The sequence below is a fragment of the Malaclemys terrapin genome, chromosome 17 (genome assembly GCF_027887155.1).
Source record: "Malaclemys terrapin pileata isolate rMalTer1 chromosome 17, rMalTer1.hap1, whole genome shotgun sequence".
Lineage (NCBI taxonomy): Eukaryota > Metazoa > Chordata > Testudines > Emydidae > Malaclemys > Malaclemys terrapin.
The window spans coordinates 12,136,023-12,154,120 of record NC_071521.1 but is presented as its reverse complement, the minus strand read 5'-3'; the positions used below and the strand labels follow the sequence as shown (position 1 = coordinate 12,154,120).

The 18,098-nt window shown below is 48.1% G+C and overlaps 2 protein-coding genes across 7 annotated transcripts in view; one reads left to right on the top strand and one right to left on the bottom strand.

The window, feature by feature from the left end:
• USP20 (ubiquitin specific peptidase 20) overlaps positions 1–10,873 on the top strand; it is a 38,307-nt gene extending 27,434 nt beyond the window's left edge. For 5 of the 6 annotated variants that reach the window (XM_054007520.1, XM_054007519.1, XM_054007521.1 and 2 more), the window contains 5 exons: positions 670–751; positions 1,289–1,397; positions 1,784–1,886; positions 4,162–4,233; positions 5,942–10,873. In XM_054007520.1, coding sequence (XP_053863495.1) covers positions 670–751; positions 1,289–1,397; positions 1,784–1,886; positions 4,162–4,233; positions 5,942–6,102 — 527 coding nt within the window. In that variant the 3' untranslated portion in view covers positions 6,103–10,873. The remainder of the gene's footprint in view (positions 1–669; positions 752–1,288; positions 1,398–1,783; positions 1,887–4,161; positions 4,234–5,941) is intronic. The other variant, XR_008442640.1, reaches the window with a different exon arrangement.
• Positions 10,874–13,820: 2,947 nt separating this feature from the next.
• The window catches only part of FNBP1 (formin binding protein 1), a 154,189-nt gene continuing 149,911 nt past the window's right edge, over positions 13,821–18,098 (bottom strand). The window contains exon 17 of the mRNA XM_054007525.1: positions 13,821–17,109. Within this exon, the coding sequence (XP_053863500.1) occupies positions 17,102–17,109 (8 nt within the window). The 3' untranslated portion in view covers positions 13,821–17,101. The remainder of the gene's footprint in view (positions 17,110–18,098) is intronic.

Sequence of the window (18,098 nt, the reverse complement as noted above, 5' to 3'; positions counted from 1 at the left end):
AGCCCCAGCTCCGTTCCCAGTATAACGTGTATTGCAGTAGAATCTGCCTCAGAGGCAGAGACTCCAGCGCACTCAGGAACGTGACAGATCATTGTCCCGCTGATCAAGGGCCTGGAGGGATATGCTGTGCTGGGAGACAGTCGCTTTCACTTCATCAGTTGTTTTCAAACAAGTATTTAGAAAGCTAATCGGGTGCAGGAGGTAAACGCTTGGGCAGTGTGGGAAGGGAAGGGGTAAATGCAGGTCATTGGTTCTTTAGCTGCACCGACTGCCATTTACTACTGTGTTAGACGCAAGGCTGCTGTTCAGTGTGTGTTTTGGGAGGAGTGGGGTGGGCTGATACCAGGAACCCTTAGACTGGTAAAAGCGCAGTCTGTCCTTCCCCCTGGGAGCATTTATAACCCTGTGTCAAACCAAGAACTCTCCAAAAGCCAGTGTGTGAGAGCGGGACTTGGCCTGAAGGCTTCAGCTGCCTTAGAGCAGTTGAGGGTCCCCTGCTGAGAACGCCCTGCTCCCTCCCCTTCGGCTCCTTCTTTTCTTTGCCCCACTCCTCACCCATTGGCGAGATGAGTGACACCTCCCATCAATTTCTTGTCCCCCTCCGTTGTCAGGGAAAACACTGCTCCTGGTTCAGTACCCAATTTAACTGCCTTTCATTCTGGTTTGCAGGGATCCCGCCCAATAAATACCATTACATTGATGACCTGGTGGTGATTCTGCCCCAGACTGTGTGGGAGTATCTGTATAACAGGTGAGGAAAGCTGGCTTACTCCTCATCCCACAGTGCCTTGGAACAACCAAAGCTTTGTCATGGGTGAGAACTACGTAGACTTGCCAGGCAACATCCATAAAGTGTGGGATCCTGCCTCTGGCATTGGCCAGACATGGTGCTTCCCTGAAGACACCCAAGCAATTGTATATGCTGTTGCAATGCTGTCTATAAGGTGGTGAGACTTTCTTGATCTCCAGGGTGATTCTTATGCCCTGAATCCTGAGGGGGGATTGCCCTCTGGAGAAATGGAGCCTGGTAATGTGAGAGCCCCTAATCTAAACAGCAGATGAGCTGTATTCTCCATTATCCCAGGGATCACAGAGGTGGGAATGTTCTGATCTACACCATGTAGGGCGGAGGCAATGGTGTTCATTAAAATAACCAGCCATAGCCCCCTCTGCATCCTCTAGATACGGAGAGTAGTGTAAGAATCCACCCTATTTACTTGTAGGGCTCAGGGTAGTTAACCTCTTCCATGCCAACCCAGTTCCTTTTTCCTTCTCATCCTGGGCTCAGGTTTGGGGGAGGCCCTGCTGTGAACCATCTGTATGTGTGCTCGGTCTGCCAGGTGGAGATCGAAGCCCTGGCCAAACGCAGGAGGATTGAAATTGACACCTTCATTAAGGTGCGTGTGGAAAGGAGCTAGAGAAGGGAACGAAGGGCTGGGATCAGAAGTGGAGACTTCACCACAGATGGGTGGCAGAGCTCTCACCCCTCTGACTCCCAGAACAAGATTGCACCATGGCATGGAGATTCAGCTCTGGGTTCTCTGGTGCACATGCATCAGTGAGGCGAGGGTGATGCTTTGCATGGGGGTCTGAGGTTTGAGAGCAATCTAAGGACTTCCACATGCCGAGCAGGTGGATTGCTGTGGTTGGGGTGGGGGGTTTGCAGCTGAGTAATCCTGAAGAGTGGTGAAGTTTTTCCAACCTGTAATGGAAAGATGGAAAGCCCTATTGCAAACCTCAACAGTGACGGAATATTTCCCTTCTCCTGTTCCTTGGCCTCCAGCTGAACAAGGCATTCCAGGCAGAGGAGTCTCCCAGTGTCATCTACTGTATCAGCATGCAATGGTTCCGTGAGTGGGAGGCTTTCGTCAAGGGGAAGGACAATGGTAAGGAGCCTGAAGACTCTGGAACTTGTTAGAGGTGGGGTGTATCGTGTACCTAAGCTTGCTTGTTTATGCATGTGTCTTCTGTAGGCAATGTATCTACTTAGCCTATTAATGACACCAACCAAAACTAGGCTAGCAAAGAAGGGGGAACGGCCTCTTCCCCCCCAGCCATGTTCAAGCTATTTCCCAGAGAGTGCAACAAAAGAGCAATTTACAGGCAAAGAAACGTCAAGGTAGGGGAGTGGGTCAAATCTCAATGAAAATCCAGCCGTTGAGATGGTAAGGATAGGACAGGGCATGTCAAACTCACATTTAAGTACCACATGCCACATTATTCAAGCGCTTGTGCCTGGTTTCTTAGGGTGGCAAAGTGAAGCGGAAAACAGAGTGGGTATCAAGTATCAGAGGGGTAGCCGTGTTAGTCTGAATCTGTAAAAAGCAACAGAGGGTCCTGTAGCACCTTTAAGACTAACAGAAGTGGGTATGTCTACACTGAGCCGGACCCAAGGTTAGTACAACTCGAGTTAGCAGATCCTGGCTTTTTTAACTTTGGGATTGAGCGTCGACACTCATTTGTAACCCCAGGCTAGGAATTGTTGTATCCCGGGTCCTAACCTGGGGCTCCAGCGCCTACACTGCATGATACGGGCCCAAGTCCAACCACTCCTATCCCAGACTTCCTAGCGCCCTCCCACAAGGTGGCCACTCTCGCCCTTTGTTTGTGGTGCAGTGTGGCGTGGGAAAACGTCACTGTCCAGAGGACGAAGAGAGTCTCTGTGAGATTGTGGAATATTTTTGATAAGACTCCCACAGCATGAGTCCAGTGGGGCTGTTTCTACACTGCAGAGCAACAGGGCTTGAACCGTAGGTCTCGGCTTGACTCAAGCTCAGAGCCTCCACCCCTGTAGGGTCCTGGGAACCTGTGTCTGAGCCCTGGGTTAGTGCAATTTGTGTGTAGAAGGAAGGAGGTGAGGTTTGAGCCTGAGTTTGAACCTTGGGGCTTACATGGCAGTGTAGACGTACCTAGGGAGGAGCTGGCTTCCTGACGCTCATTAAGACTCCCCCAGTCCGTGGTTGGGGCTGCATACTGTCACTTGCTGTGAGGGCTAGTGTGATATTTTGGAGGAATCCAGATTGAATCTCTTTTGGGGGCTAGTAGGGAACGCAGCCTGTCTGGGGGAATCCTGTGTTACTCCACAGTTCTAGAATACGGGTCTGCAGTTATGATGCTTTTCACCTGAGGCTCAGAAGTGGGCAAGTTACAATCCCCCTTTGATGGGGAAACAGAAGCACAGGGAGGATAAGAGTTGTCCAAGCCAACACAATGAGTCAGTGGTAGAGTAGGAGAGAATCCAGCAGTTCTGACTCCCAGTCCCCGATTTTGACCATGCTGCCCGCCCGCCTCCCTCCAAATTCTCATGGTGCAGATGGATCAGAGAGCTAGATGGATCAGTGTCCGCCCCAGGCTCACTGCAAGGTGCGTAAAGCGCTGCCTCCCATCCAAGAGTTGATTGTGTCGACTCTGATGGACTGCCTGCCTGGGAGAGCAGGGGTGAGATAGGCCTCAGGAGGGGAACCTGGAAGTCTTGGCCACATGCTGCGTTCGGCACTGCTGTGCATCAGATCTCCCTCCATGAACAGCTTTTTACAGCACGTGGTGCCATTTCAGTCCAGGCGAGGTAGCGACACTCCACCAGCCCTCCTTCAGCTGTTTTCTCCTGTGATGAAAGGACATGTCTGTGTCTTGGGAGGATCTGGAGTGTACCAGCGCGGACAGCCCTAGTCCCAGGGAGTGGTGCTCGCCTCACGTTTTCAACAGCCCCGAGTTCTCCTTGCTTTTCAGGAGTCCAGGTTCCTGCTGCTGTATGAGATGCTGCCTGGGCTGGTGCCAGAATGTTTCTGCTCTTTGAGGTTTGGCGTCTCCTAGCTTGTTCTGTGGCTTGTGTCTTCTGCAGCAGACCGCCGAGGAGAAGCTTTGTTTCAGTGCTATGGATTGGTTGTCAGTGCCCTGCTTTTTAGATCTCTGGAGCTCTCGGACAATCGCTCTCCTGGACGTCAGCCGGCATCAGCCACTGCAGAGTATCTTTGCATTTGATAGCCATCCTATACAACCAAAGCTCTGGGCTGTTCTGTTTAGTGTGATTGTTGGGGCAAAATCCTCTTGTCACTCCTTCCCCAGCCGGGCTTCCAACTGCTCAGACTAGCAGCTGAAGGCAGGTGGAGGGGGAGAAGCAGGAATCTGGCTCCCTGATCTACCTTCCATCCTTTCTTACAGAGCCTCCCGGACCAATTGACAACAGCAGGATTGCACTCGCAAAAGGAGGTGGACATGTGCAAGTGAAGCAGGGTAAGGCTCATGCTTGCCCCACCCCAGGCTTGTGTGTGTGTGTGTGTTGCTGTCCCTTGGAGGGTTGGTCCTGTAGGGACGGGGGAAGGTGCCTGGAAATGTCCTTTTTCCATTTGTCATTGGATTGTCACTCTGCCTCTGCTCAGTGCAAAGCAAGACCGTTGTGCTGACTCCCAGCTCTGCCTTTCCCTCTCCACCTGGGCTTGCCTCTGCCATCTCCTTCTGTATCTCCCACGGGCTTCTCAGACTCCCTCTTTCCTCTCCTTCTCTCTGTCCCACCAGCCTCCCTGGTATCTAGGCTTGGAGCTTCTGTCTCCTCTTCCTCATCACTTTCCATTCCCAGCTTCCCTGCTGTGGGCCAGGTTCTTGCAAAATCCAGTTGCTTTTCTCCATCTCAGGTGCTAAAAGCTTTGTTCACACCTTGATCATCTCATGCCTCCACCACTGCCGCTGTCTGCATGTCTTGCCTGGCTCCCTAGTCTGTGAAACACATTGCAGCTAAACTCCTCTTCCCCTCTCGCTACTGTGACCATGTCGCCTGTCCCTCTGATTCCCTGCACAGACTCCACTCGCCTTCTGCATCACCTCCAAGCTTAGAGGCCCTCCACATCTTCCATCACTGCTCTCACTCCTGGGGCCGCCATACCTTTACTCAATGCCCTTGTTAGATCCCTGCTTCATCTCCCTGTCTCGTTCCACACTGACCCGTGTGCTTGGAACTCCCTTCCTTTCCTGGCCAGCCAAACCTCATTCACTTCCTCTGACTGCACTTTTCCTCAAATACAGCTTAAAATCAGTCTGCACTGAGGGTGGGACCTTCCTCCTGTGCATCAGATGGGTCTGACTGTGTGTCATTTCAGACTGATTGCCCATTGGGGCAGGGACCTAGCCATTAGCACGGTGCAGACAGACAATGCTCGATACAGAATATGATCACTGGGCTGAAAGACAGTCAAAAAGCTCCCAAGGAAGAAAGTGTAGCCTGATAATACTTGAAAAAAATGCTTTGGGTGCATGGTCCGACTGTCCAGGAAAGCCAAGAGCTGCTGTGGTCAGAGTGTATTTGGTTACCATGTGCTGTGACCCGTCAGGCATCTCTCTTTCTGGTTGCACATGAGAAAGATGGGCTGATAGCATGGATTCAGTGTGAGCCCTGTCAGATGTGGGCAGTGCTTTAGGGTGAAGTGCTGAGGTGTGCCCTGCATTGCTTTTCACTGCCTCATGGGAAGCAAGAAATGTGGCAACTTCATGGAGCCACAAAGGGTTTGATGGCTAAGTTGTGTCCGGTGAGCTGCCAGTGGCTCTCTTTTGCCTTCACCAGCAGGTGGCACTACACACCAGTGCTCTGGGAGCAGGATATAATGTCAGCTACAAGATGCAAGGGGTTATGTCTCCGTCCGTCCATAGTGAACCTTACCGTGAGCGTTCCTTGCCTGGCGCTGCGTGTGCACTGCCCAGCCATTCAGACCACTGGCCTTCACCCTGGCTTGGTGTATTTGCAAGTACACCGCCTCTCTCACTGAGGGAGTTTTTTAAAGTCACATTTTCACCTGCCTCACTGTTCCTCGCTAGCTGAGCAAGGGGAAAGATTCCCTTTCCAGCATAGCTCCCAGCAGCAACATACTTCCCCACCCCAGTACAGCTCGCTCGGGCTTGGGCGGTAAACTGAGACTCAGCTACGTTGTGGTGTTGCTGCTGTGCTTTTCAGGCGCTGATTATGGGCAGATTTCCGAGGAGACGTGGATTTACTTGAACACGCTGTATGGAGGAGGACCGGAGATCGCTGTACGCCAGAACATCGCGCAGGTGCAGGAGCTGGAGAGCCTGCATGGGGAACAGAAGATAGAGGCCGAGACGCGGGCTGTGTGAGCCGCCTGGACCAAGTGGTGGAGGTATGCCATGGCTGGAAAAGCGGGGGCTCGTTGGACTGAAGAACAAGGGACGTAATCCACCTCAGAGAAATAGAGAGGAGATTTTCCTTCTGGGGGCGGAGGTGCCCCTGGGGGTGTAAGCTTGCTCCATCGTCCTTGTATAACAATGTAAAACCTCATGCAGACTCTAGGCTTGGCTATACGGATGCTGCTGGTCAGAAGAACCTTACCGTAACCCAGCTCCTGCACAGCCTCCGTGCATAAGGCTGTAGTGGGGAGACTGTCTCCAAACAAAACTTCAGTGGAAGAAGTTTGGCCTGAACCTCCCCCTGCTTTGGCTGCTCTCGGGAGTAGCCCAAGTCTGCCTTCGGTGAGTTGAATCTCTGCTCTTTGCAGGTGGCGCTTGGCCCTCACTTCACACATTGCTCCCCAGGAGCAGTTCTGAGCACTTTTTTGGAAGTCAGACGTATAAAGAAGAGACATTGTTTTGTTCACAGTGAGTAACGTTGTGACTAGAGAAACCCTCTTTGTTTGAAGCTGGTTAAAGCCACAAGGGCTTGTAGCCTTTGTTTTGTTCTGCTGGTGCACAGGTGACAAGCGTCCTCCACGTTTTGCTCTTGTTCTAGTTCTTGCGGCCCCAATTACAGCAGAGACACTGTTTCTCTTCCACTGTCAGACGTGTGTTTGTAGCCTAGCGCTGCCTACATCTGCGTTCATCTGCTCTGCATGTTCTTGGTGAACAAAGCGGGAAGACTGGCAGCAGCGTCACACTTGCTTCCCATTGTGCCATTTCCATTTGTGCTACTTCCTGGTAGCCGTGAACAAGTACCGGGCATGCAGGGCTCTGTTATAAGTTGCTTAAAATCAAAGGTGTTAAACAGACTCCATTCAAGTTGCTGAGGCTGGACAGAGGCAGTTCTGCAGCAGGTGCCATGGGTCTTGGTTTGGCCTAGATGATGTTCCCTCGCCTCCCTTTCATAGTCCCAGAATGGAACATCTCCATATTTTGCTCTCCAAACACCACTGCCCAGCCCTGCCCCCATGGGGCTGAGGAGAGGGGAAGGGCCCACGAGGAGTGGGGGAGAACCTCTGAGACGAGCCATTCACTTGCAAGAAGCCAGGTGTTAATCCACCTGTGCTGAAATGTCCATCTTTTGATTTACACTAAATCTTCTCCCGTCCTGCTGGGGGAGGGCCTGGCTGAGCAGTCCCCGGCTGTGGGGGTGGCCTCTTGGAAACGAGCATCCACGCTCCCACGTGCAGTGCAGTGCTGCGCTTGCTCTAGCTTTTTAGGGCAGATCTTGTTGGGTGTGTACAGCGGCTCAGTGAGTGAATGGGATACCTTGCACCCCAACCTCCTGCGGCTGAGTCAGCCGCCAAGCAATGGGGCGGGATGAACGGAGAATGGCCAACACCATTTTTCATGTCTAAGCTGCTTTTCAAAATGACCGATTGGATTTAGCTGTTGGCCCCACTGTAAATCAGTGAGGTGGCTGCAAAATCCAGCATGGCTCTGGAAAGGGCTCTGCAAGCCCTCGGGTGAGACGCAGCGAGTGCAGGGTAGAGCGAGGCTGGCGTGGCTTAGCTGGCCAGCTTGAGTGCGTGCCCAGACCAGCCTCGCAGGCCGTCTCCGAGGAGAGCCACGCTGCATGCTCACAGTGGCGCTGGGGGTGGGAACGGAATGAATTCACTGCATCCACCTGACTCCAGCGTGTGACCGTGGCCTCGGGAAGCCCACAGGCTCCTAGCGTAAAAGCTGAACAAGGGTGGAAGGGGGCTGCTGTTTGTCTCACCGCAGGGAAGTGAAAGTAGGTTGGGGGGAGGGAGTTTCTGAAATGAGGCCTTCACAGTTTTTTAGACCAAAAGTTTGCTGCAAACAGCAAGTTCTTGTTTAAAACAAAAGAATTCTTGTAAATGGTTCAACGTGTTTCTTTTACTGTCTTGGTTACCTGGATCCTTGTCTGTACCCAGCCGGGGGGAGGGGAAGGGGGGTGTCAGAGAATGAGCCACTGTTGGATTTCTCAGTGTTTTAAGCTGTGTTTTGTTAGCTGCTGCAGCCAGCGTTGAATCTCTTGTGGAGCGTCTAGGGCTGCATGTTGTAGCTTGTGTCTGTGTTGTGTAGAGGATGCTGTACAGATTGTAACTACATTCCCGTGCTCAAGTGTTACACTTTGTGCTGAGACTGGGTTACAATAAATACACGTGCATTCAACAAGGTGCAGGCGTGAGGCCTACGTTGTACGCAGGAGAGTCCAAGTTTCCTGCTGCCAACGGCCCCTGCCTTGGCAAACCCTTCTAAACAGCAGCTGGCTTCAGCAGGGATCCACTGAATCGTGAGAGCACTTGGATTCTGTCACCTACAATAATGCTCTTTAGTGGGACTTATTCAAGCAAGGGCACTTGTGTCTTTCAGCCTAACTTGGAACTGCTTCGAAAGGCTCTGTGTGTTAATGATGGCGCTTTCACGCCCCAGTGCACTACAATTGGTCTGGAACACATTCTCAGCTCCTGGCTTCTTTCTTGGCCAGTGGCAGTAGCTGGATCTCTGCTGTCCCAGTGGCAGGACAGCGCGGTCACGCTTCGTGGCCACAATTGCTAAGGGAGCACTTGCAGAAACTAGCAGCACCCGGTGAGTCGATTCCCATTTTGTAGCTAGGGACACAGCTTGTGCTGCTAAGCTACCATTGGGAAGTGCTTAGAGAGCTATGGCTGAGAAGCACAATAGAAGTGCACTGAGTTCTGTTCCCAGCAGGGTGGGTCTAACGCTAGGGAGAGTGACCCCAGGACTGCACAGCAGGCCAAGTACAGTATTGCGCCTTCCCCCCCTTTAGACTGAGCACAGAGGGTTTTGGAGAAATGCTGTTAACTCTCATCCTGCCCATGTGCTACATCCAATATGGAGTGGAGCTGTGCCTCCTTGAGCACTACAAAATTCATGTTTAACTTGTAATCCTACAGACCTGTGGAGGCTCGTTTCTGGCTGGATAAAGAGGTGGGGATTGACCCCTTGGAGCGGGTGGTATAGAGGCTGAGACTGAAAAACTGCCTTGCCAATGTGAAAAGTTTGTTTCCAACTGTGCTCTGCTTGGTATGGCCACAGCGTATGAGAGAGAGTTCCAAATAAAATCCTCACAGCTCCTTAGAGGAAGGCATGGAACTAAGCTAGTCCTAGTGCTGGAAAGATCATTACATGAGGCTGTGCAGAGTAAACTGTAAGTGCCCCACAGCAGCATTCTGGAAGCTGGCAGATACTGCTTTACTGGTGAGAGAAGGGAGCATGTCACAGCCTGAAATATTGAGGAGGAAAATGCTTCTGCAGTTGAAGTAGACACAAAACTGTAGCTACTTGACAAACTGTGGAGTACTGGGCTGTAAACGTGACACACAGATAAATGCACTGGGAGTTAATCTTGGCAGATTGGAATGTGAAGTGCACCCCCGTAATGCCAAATAGTCTCATCCTATAGAAAACAAGGTCGTATCTTCAGAGTTGGATTATTGGCTGGGGCTCGCAGTCCGTCTCCGCTCTAGCACCGTGTAAGGGTGGCTTTATCATCTTTGTGCTCTTTCAAGCAGGGGCTTGTTTCCTGACATCAATCAGCGGAGCCTAAAACAGCTCTAAATTTCACCAGCTGCCACTGGCTCCAAGGAATTGATAATGGCAGCTGGGGATCTAGCACCCTGAAGAGAAGGCTGGGCCCCGTCCCTCCTGCTGATGGTAGATATGGGGGTTGCATAATTACTGCTGTGTGGGACTGGAGAGCTCAACCCTGGGATAATCGTCCTTCCCATGCGTTTGAGCAGCTCTGTGCTGGTGGCATGGGGCGGAGCAGCTGCCTGGATCAGGTCTACAATAAGCATTGTGCTACCGCCAGCCCCCTGCTCTTCATAGTAGTAAACCTGAATGGCTCACAGGTGTTATTTTCACTTACAGTAGCACAAGCAAAACTGCTGAACTTGCTTGAGCCAGAAGTGTCCTTATAACTGGATCTAGCGTGTAGTTGGTAAAGGGAAAAAAAACAGCTTTTAGTCCTCCAACTCTCAGCCACCCTCCCAAAACTCATAACCAGAAAACGAACTTTGTTCTGTAGTTGCTAACAGACAGTTTGTTACATTCTAAAACATGTAATCAGCACGTCTTTCCCTTTCTCGCGATTAGATTGTGTCTAGACAAACATCTCTAGTGTTGCACGAGCAAACCCGTAGGGTACTAAACACTTTCTACTCATAATAAAACTCAAAGCCACATTGTGCATCCACACTTGACTTTAGAAGTGATATGTGATAAAAGTTCTGATATTCTCTTAGCAGGTATCTGAAAAATGATTGGGCCACAGGTGTCACTGCTACCTGTAGCAAAGCTGGCTTGGGAGCCGTTCTTCAGTGTGACACTGTTTGTCAATTTGATCCAAACCACCTCGGACTTTCCTCATGGCCAGTTCCCCCTCTGGCTATCTGATTCCGTGCTGCCTGTGCAAGGTGAGGTTAAGGAGATGGCTGTGGTCAATTATTGTATGGATTAACAGCCCTTCCTTTAAAAACTCTCCAGTTAGTTGATGTGATTCTTCCTACCTGCGTGACAAAACGGTAACAAACCCATCCTCTCTGCTGCTACGTGGCAAGGCTTTCCAGAGGCAGTTTTTAGCCCCTCATTAGTAGCTGCACCCCCCACTCCCTTTCAAATGGCAATAGTCATGTCTAATTAGCACCAGGGAGGCATTGTACAGAATGTTATTCAGCCTATGGAAATAAAAGAGGAGCTTTAAAGACGTCTGACTATTGTTTATTGCGCTGCTTGTAGCTTGGCTTCAGCTCTGTGCCGTTTGAGGTGGTCATTATGACACTTGCTCCATTTCTCTTTGAAGCGAGCACTGATAAGGGAGCACAAAGGTGGAGCTCTAACCATTCCTTCCTGCTGCCGTCCACATTCCTGGCTGTAAGGACAGTCGCTGTAGTTTTATGGTCTCTGGTTGACAGCACCTGACCCTGCCTATTGGATGATGATGATGATAAATATCACTGACCTCGGGTTGGCCAGGGCTCCTTGTTGCTGCTGACAAACAGAAACAGTCGAACTTCTAAAAGTAACACGAGTCCAGCTGTAAATAACGATCCCAACTCTTAAAAAAAAAAATAAGTCAACAGGTGGCTGCTTTGGGCAGATGCTATTATCCCTCCTCTGTTTGCAACTCAGCCTTGCTCTGCACGTGAGCTATGGCATAGCAAAGCTCCTTGGCTCCTGCAGGAGGTTGATTTCAGTGCACGGGAGAGTGGTGGCGGTGAAGGAAAGCCTGCAAGGAGCTACTCGGTTTTGTGATGAATGATGCAGTGAGCAGTAGCAGATTCAAGTTATGAAGAGAGGAAACAGGAGCAAAGGATGGTTCAGGCTGGCATCCTCAAGCTAAGGAAAATCTTAATGTAGACAACTTGATTAGGGGTTTAGCTGAAAGTCCACTAGCATGTTTCAGAGTCAGCTGGGGTGGCCTGTAGAGCCCAACCTTTAATTCACCAGCAGATGGCAGTATTCACAATTGCCAGCAATACTGCTGCTTTACATCAGGCATAAATATGTGCCAGCACGTGGTTGGGGGAGATTTCTTCTCACTATTCAGGGGCTAGTCCTCCCTGCTCTTACATTCCCCCTACAGCCACATAGCATGCACGGCCCTGTGTTTTGTACAGTAACCGGGGTTAACATCTTAAAGTCAAGGCTGTTTCTCTGAAGCAGTGAGAGAGAAAGTACTTGCAGAAGGGGGAAGCAGCAGTCCAGGGGCTAGAAGATCATGTTCTAGTTACCAGCAGCTGAGCTCATCTTCAACAAGAAGTTAGAGGGCGGTGTGGTCTTACCTTGAACACACTATTGCCATTTTCACTAGCTCATTCCATGCAAAAGACATGAAAATGTGAAGCTTATAAATCTAGAGCTGGTTGGTGCTTATGTACCATTAACTCTGCCCCTTAGGTGTATGCATTACAATACCATCTTCATGTGACCACAGTCCCCCCCTTCCATATTCATTATGACCGATGAACGTGCTGTTAGAGCAGCAGCTTGGTGGTGGTGGTGTATTTTTTATCCTCATGTATCCACCTCCCTTGTCTTATCTGAATTCAGTGAGGCAGGGGCCTTGTGGACTTGTGCCACTTAACGCCTCACCTCCATCTCATCCATTATACCCCATTCAAATTCTAAAGTGAATAAGGCAGCACCTTGCTGGAGCCAGCTTTATTTACCAACCAACCTGTGCGTGGAATGAGGTAGGGCTGTTATGGGAAAAAATATGCTCTGCTTGTGTAAATGAAGTGTGCACAGCAATGTATCTGCACAAGTGGGCAGAGTTAAAGATGCACCGGCAGTGTAGAACTATCCAGATTTTTGAGTCCCTTAATAGTTTAACAGAATTTCCTTGTTTGTTTTTAAAGGGAAAATGATCAAAATTTCCCCCCTTGTGACAGATTGTAGCAGAATGCCAGCATTAGCCCAGAGGGCGTACCGTACACAGAGACAGGGCAGCTGGGGCCTGAGATGGGATTTCCTTGGATCCCTGCTTGCTTCCACTTCCACCCGCCCAGTTTCTATCCCACGAATACCTGCATAATAAAACTTGTTCCACTCACCCTCCTTTCCCACGTGTGCAAATTCAGCGCTGAGAGATCCTCCACGCAGTGGCACTGTCCATACAATTACATACACCCGGGTTATGGCAGGATTGCAGTGACAGATTTAGTTCTGTTGTATATAAACTAGCGTTCATGTGCCAAGTATCTTTTTCAAACCTTCAAAGCAGCTAAATCAACCCGCCTTTTCACTGGGCCACTAAAAGGCACAGCTATGCCTCAGTGACTATGGGCCAGATTTTTAAAGGTGTTTGGGCATTGCTGCGCCTAACTGCTTTAGGAGTTGAAATTTTGAAAATAAGATTTAGGCTCCCAAATCAGGTAGGTATTGCAACGCTCAGTGCAGCAACACCTCATACCTTTAAACATCTGTCCCTGTCAAATTTCAAGTTCTCAGCACCTGCCACTTAAAAAAAAAAAAATTATATATACACACACTTTTTCAACCACCATAACTGCAGTTTTCCTCGGACTGAACGGTTTCTGCGCAAGCTTCCCCAAAACCCCATTCTAAGACTGACAGCTGTACAAATTCCAGCCCAAAAGGTAAAAGTTTGACAAAGTATCAGCTTCTCAAACTGACCCACTGGAGAGAAAACATTTAAGCCATCTTCATCCTAGGCAATGTTCTTCCTGGTATCAGCACAATTAATGCCAAAAGGTGCCTAAAACCCCCAGTGTGATGTAAAAATTCAAGTACCGTGAGTTAAAGTGTTCCTTCACCATCCCACGGATTACAGCAACTAGACACAAACATCACACTCAAACAGATTTGTTTCTACTCATTTGCCAAGACATGTTGCAGTTGAATATAAAAATTCGAAAGCATCCAGCAATTCACTGAGAATGCAGAGGAGGAAGAAATAGGCAAAGTTCCAAGCCTGTGCTTTATATTTGGCTACATCTAGAAGTAACGCAAAGTGGCGTTCCCATCTGCAGGTGTAGGTGATAACGACAGATGTGTCACTGCAGAGATAATAGACCTGCCAATGATAGCAGCAGTGAGGGGCCAAGTGGGCATGGACCCTTTCTTGTGAAACCATTAGGACAGTTTTGCTTGCATCCCTTATATGATTAAGAGGGTTAAATGAAATAGCATTTCTGGAATTAAAGGTTTATTTAAATATGTAGATGACTTTTCATTCATGGTTACAAGGTCAATATTCGCTTACCAATGGAAGCACTTTATTTGGTTGAATTCTGTCTCCAGAAATGAATGGGCAACACCAAAACCTTTTACATTGGCAATGAAATCACAACATTGAGATGCCACCAAAATCTAGAATTCAGTGCGCAAACACATACACACACAGATACAAATTAAAAAAGTGCTCAGCATCATGTTAAAATATAATTTGGCTTCTTTTAAGTCTTTTGACACTTCAAGCAGGAAAAAAAAAAGTCAATACGCATCAAACCAAAAAGAACTTTTGAAAAATACTCAGCATTAAACACATTCAGTATCAGTAAATATGTTTCTTTTCTTCTATATTTACAGATGTTAAGAAAGGGCATTAGAAACACTGTTTTGCTGGGGACAATGGTGAGATTCCATTTCATAGAGTGTACAATCACACTTTTGCAGTGTGAGCTTAGTAAATTCAAGCAAAGTTTTTATAAACCAGTCATATGTTTAGAGAGACAAGGTGGGTGAGGGAATAGCTTTTCTTGGACAGACAAGCTTTCACGCTTACATGAAGCTTTTGTTCAGGGCTGGCCTCACCCACCTGTGTCTAATATCCTGGGACTGACACAGCTACACCACCACTGTATAAGTCATATGTTTAGTCTGTCTCAGTTGTTTGTTTTTAAAGTTAAACTCTAACACTTACCTACTACTTATGCTGAATACACACAGCAGAAGAAAGAGCTAAACTGTAGTACCTGACTGGTAATTGTTTCCTTCTCATCAGTTTTAAGGTCCAGGCTTTCTGAAATGGGGCAGCAGGTTTATAAAAACTCCACGGATGGTCTTCTAATACATCCCTTTCAAAGAAAATCTGTTGGCTTGGCCAAAGCTAATGCTCCTTCTAAAGCACTATGTAGCAACACTGACATTGGAATAGTTCAAATGTTCCACGGAGGCTGACAATAATATACTGTCCACCTAGATTAAATATATAAAAGAAAACTCTCATTTTTACATAGATGGCACAAAAAAGGGTGAAAGTCAACTGATTCTAGCTGCTGCTTCAACAGTGCATCAGACACAAAGGAATAAATACTGCAGCTAAAAATATTTGTAGCTATTTGCACGCCTGTTGGCTGCTTAACCATTTAGATCCCGATGGAGATATGCTGATCTTGAAATGTAACAGAATCCTCGCATACTTGCGTCACAGTTCTGCATATGAAGTTATAAGAGCAAACTGTGTACGTGGTGGATTTTATTCTGGTATAGAAGGCTTGCGGATCTAAAGAGCTAAGCGAAGGCAGTAACAGCAGTGGTATGGATGGCAGTTTAGCTGATTTTGACCCTTCGGACTGTGATAACATTGCAGCTGAAGAGCTTCAGAGGTTTCTGAGTTTGTACCAGCTGCTTAGACAACGCAGCCTCCTGACCTATGTTAACTTGATTCAAAAAAAAATTGTCTTCTTGCTTGCGGAGTCTTATAGTTATTAAGCATGATGAAGCATTAACTACAGTATTAACTACTGTAGAAGTGAAGGACTCTCTGCTATTAAAAATATAAATTTATTACTATTTTAAGAGGGACAAAATTGTGAACAAAACATTTAACCTACCTTAAAGACAACCACCTCATCCTAAGATGGGAAGAGCTAGGTGATACCCTACATAAGAATGCACAATTCTTGGATACTATTGTCCCTGCTCACAAGAACAGGGGTCAGCATTGCAACACGCACAGGCCTGCCTGCAAACCAAAGCTGACAGGTCTCATTTTAGGGCCACTAGCTATGATGGCATCCATTTTAATTCTCTCTTATTCTGGGCCTTTTACAAAAAATCCAGGATATTTCTTAAGAGCTGGGGATTTTCCCGAGCTCCTAAGACAGGCCTTGGAAAGCTGTTCTTATTACCCACTGGCTGCTGTTAGACAAGGTTTGAGGAGGTATAGGATTACTGCAATAGCCTAGAAATGTGAAGATTTTGGGAGAAGGAGAGCGAGAAACTCATAGTTTTAGGAGCTTAGAAAGCAACCTAACCCCTCTCTAGGGAGTTTGGCTCCAGATCACTTGATATTTGGAAGCAGCATAACTTCCTCAGCACTGCCATCAAAATGCTTCTCCTTTAAATAAGATCACATGACAACAGGATGGTTGATACTTGGTGATGGATAAGTCCAGATTCCTGTCTGAAACGCCTGGGCAAAGGTCCAGTCCGTGGCGAGATGGAGGAGGGGAGGGGAATGCCGTTTGTTTTATTTTTTTTAACGTCGTTTCTGCTATTCAAACACACCGATGAGAGTGCACAGGAGCTCATGCAAAAGGAGAAGGCAGGTCTGAAATGCTAAAAAACTGGAAAGAGATTCAGAACAATGAGCCGTTAGGAAGGTATGCGCAGGCAAGGCGACAGGGCGAGCATGCAGGCTGAAACAAGATTCAAATGGAGGTCTTGGTGAGGGGGGAAATGTGGCTTCAAACCAAAATGTCTTTGTGTGTGTTTGTGTGTGAGAGTGAGCAGGAAAGCAAGCAGACACTCATGAGTTGCTAGGCTGGCAGGACACAGCAAAAGCCAATGGGGATTGAATGCTTCGAGGGAGCACCAGCCATTTGTAAAAAGTAAAAAGGCTGATTGACATGTGGGACCTTTTGGTGAAGGTGTAATTGAATAATGGGTGTGTAAAATTTAACATAATCAGATTCAGGGGTCAGTCCAGCTGCTGTCATATTGTTCCTGTAACTGACTTCCCACTCGTATGTACCTCCTTCCCTAGCTGGCTGATGAGCCAACCTGCAGGATTAGCACTAAAGGCACCATGTGAAATGCTGATGGACCAGTGCATACATTCAGATGGACTGAGGGCCATGGGAGGATAGAATCCCAACTAGCACATGCATGGGATTCTCTGGTTACTCTTTGCATCCAAGTGCAGCCAGCCGTTTCTGTCTGGTTGTGGGGAAGGTGGGGGTGGGTGAGGTTTGTTGGTTATGCTTTACGGAAGGGCAATGCCAGGTTGGCGGAACAATGGGGAACGTCAATAAGTTAGTCTGAGCCACAAGTAACATGCCATAAAAAAGAGCAAGCGGCTGAGTAATGTTGGGATGGAATTTAGATTTAAGTTTTTTCAAGTGCTAACTCCAGACCAGGACTCTGTCTGTATGGGCGAATTTTAACTGCCTGCGGGGTAAACAGACCATTTGTTTCTCCTTCTGTGACAAGCTCGCCCCAGGTTCTTGCACCAGCACAAACACCTTTAGGAATCTAAAACATAAGAGACAAAAAGAAAGAGACTTGGGTTAGAAAGAGGCAGGGGGAAGGGCTCGCCTGAGAGTGGCACTGCTTCGGGGAGGTTAAAGGGGAAGGACAGCACCAAGAGCATTTATCAGGCTGCATCATGAAAGGGTTAAGAGCAGCTCTAAGTCAGGGATTCCCTTTCACCAGAAGCAACCCTCGTTGTTGAGGGTCAGCCACCATGAAGTGTATTTTCTCCTTGAAAATGAAAGTAACTCTGCGCCCCACCCCGCCCCCCGGTGATCCCCAACCTCAGGCAAGAGCTTTACCTTGAGCACAGCTCCCCTCTAGTGACCATGCAGGATGCAAAATTCAAGAATGGTTCCCCACCAATGGGGAATCTGAATTGTTTACACTAGATGAAACAATTAGCTTCTTGTATCTGCAGGGGAGCAGTGGGTGGATTTGGTCAGACTACAGCTCCCAGTGACAATGAACTACCGGGGAAGGCTAGCAGGGTAAGTATTTTTATACCTGGGTAAGGCATTTTGCAGTGATTAGAATACATGCATCCAAAGAATGCTGATTGTTCATCAAGCAATAAACAATGAAGACCCTTCATCTTGATGGGAAGTCAAGAAAGAAACAGGAGGGATGCAAACATTCCTAGTTCAATAAACATATGGGAAGGTACATTCTTGTAAGCACATAGTTCTGGCCCAGATCCAACTTGTTCCCAAAGTTCAAGGGTACTCTGATCCAGGGTTTGGGTTTGGCCCATTAGGACAAAGGGTGAATTCCCCCATATATGGGAGCACATTTGAATCCAAAATGATGGTTCAGGCCTGTCTCTAATTTTCATAAAGAAAAGAAGAAACAAGAAGAGAAAGGTAACATATTAACAACACTGCAGTGTGAGCTCTTTCTTAAAATGTAATCACATCCTTACTGTTAATAAGTCAGTAGCAGACAAAGAGAGGGTTTGGACTATTTGTTTTGCATCGAACAGGTAATCCGCT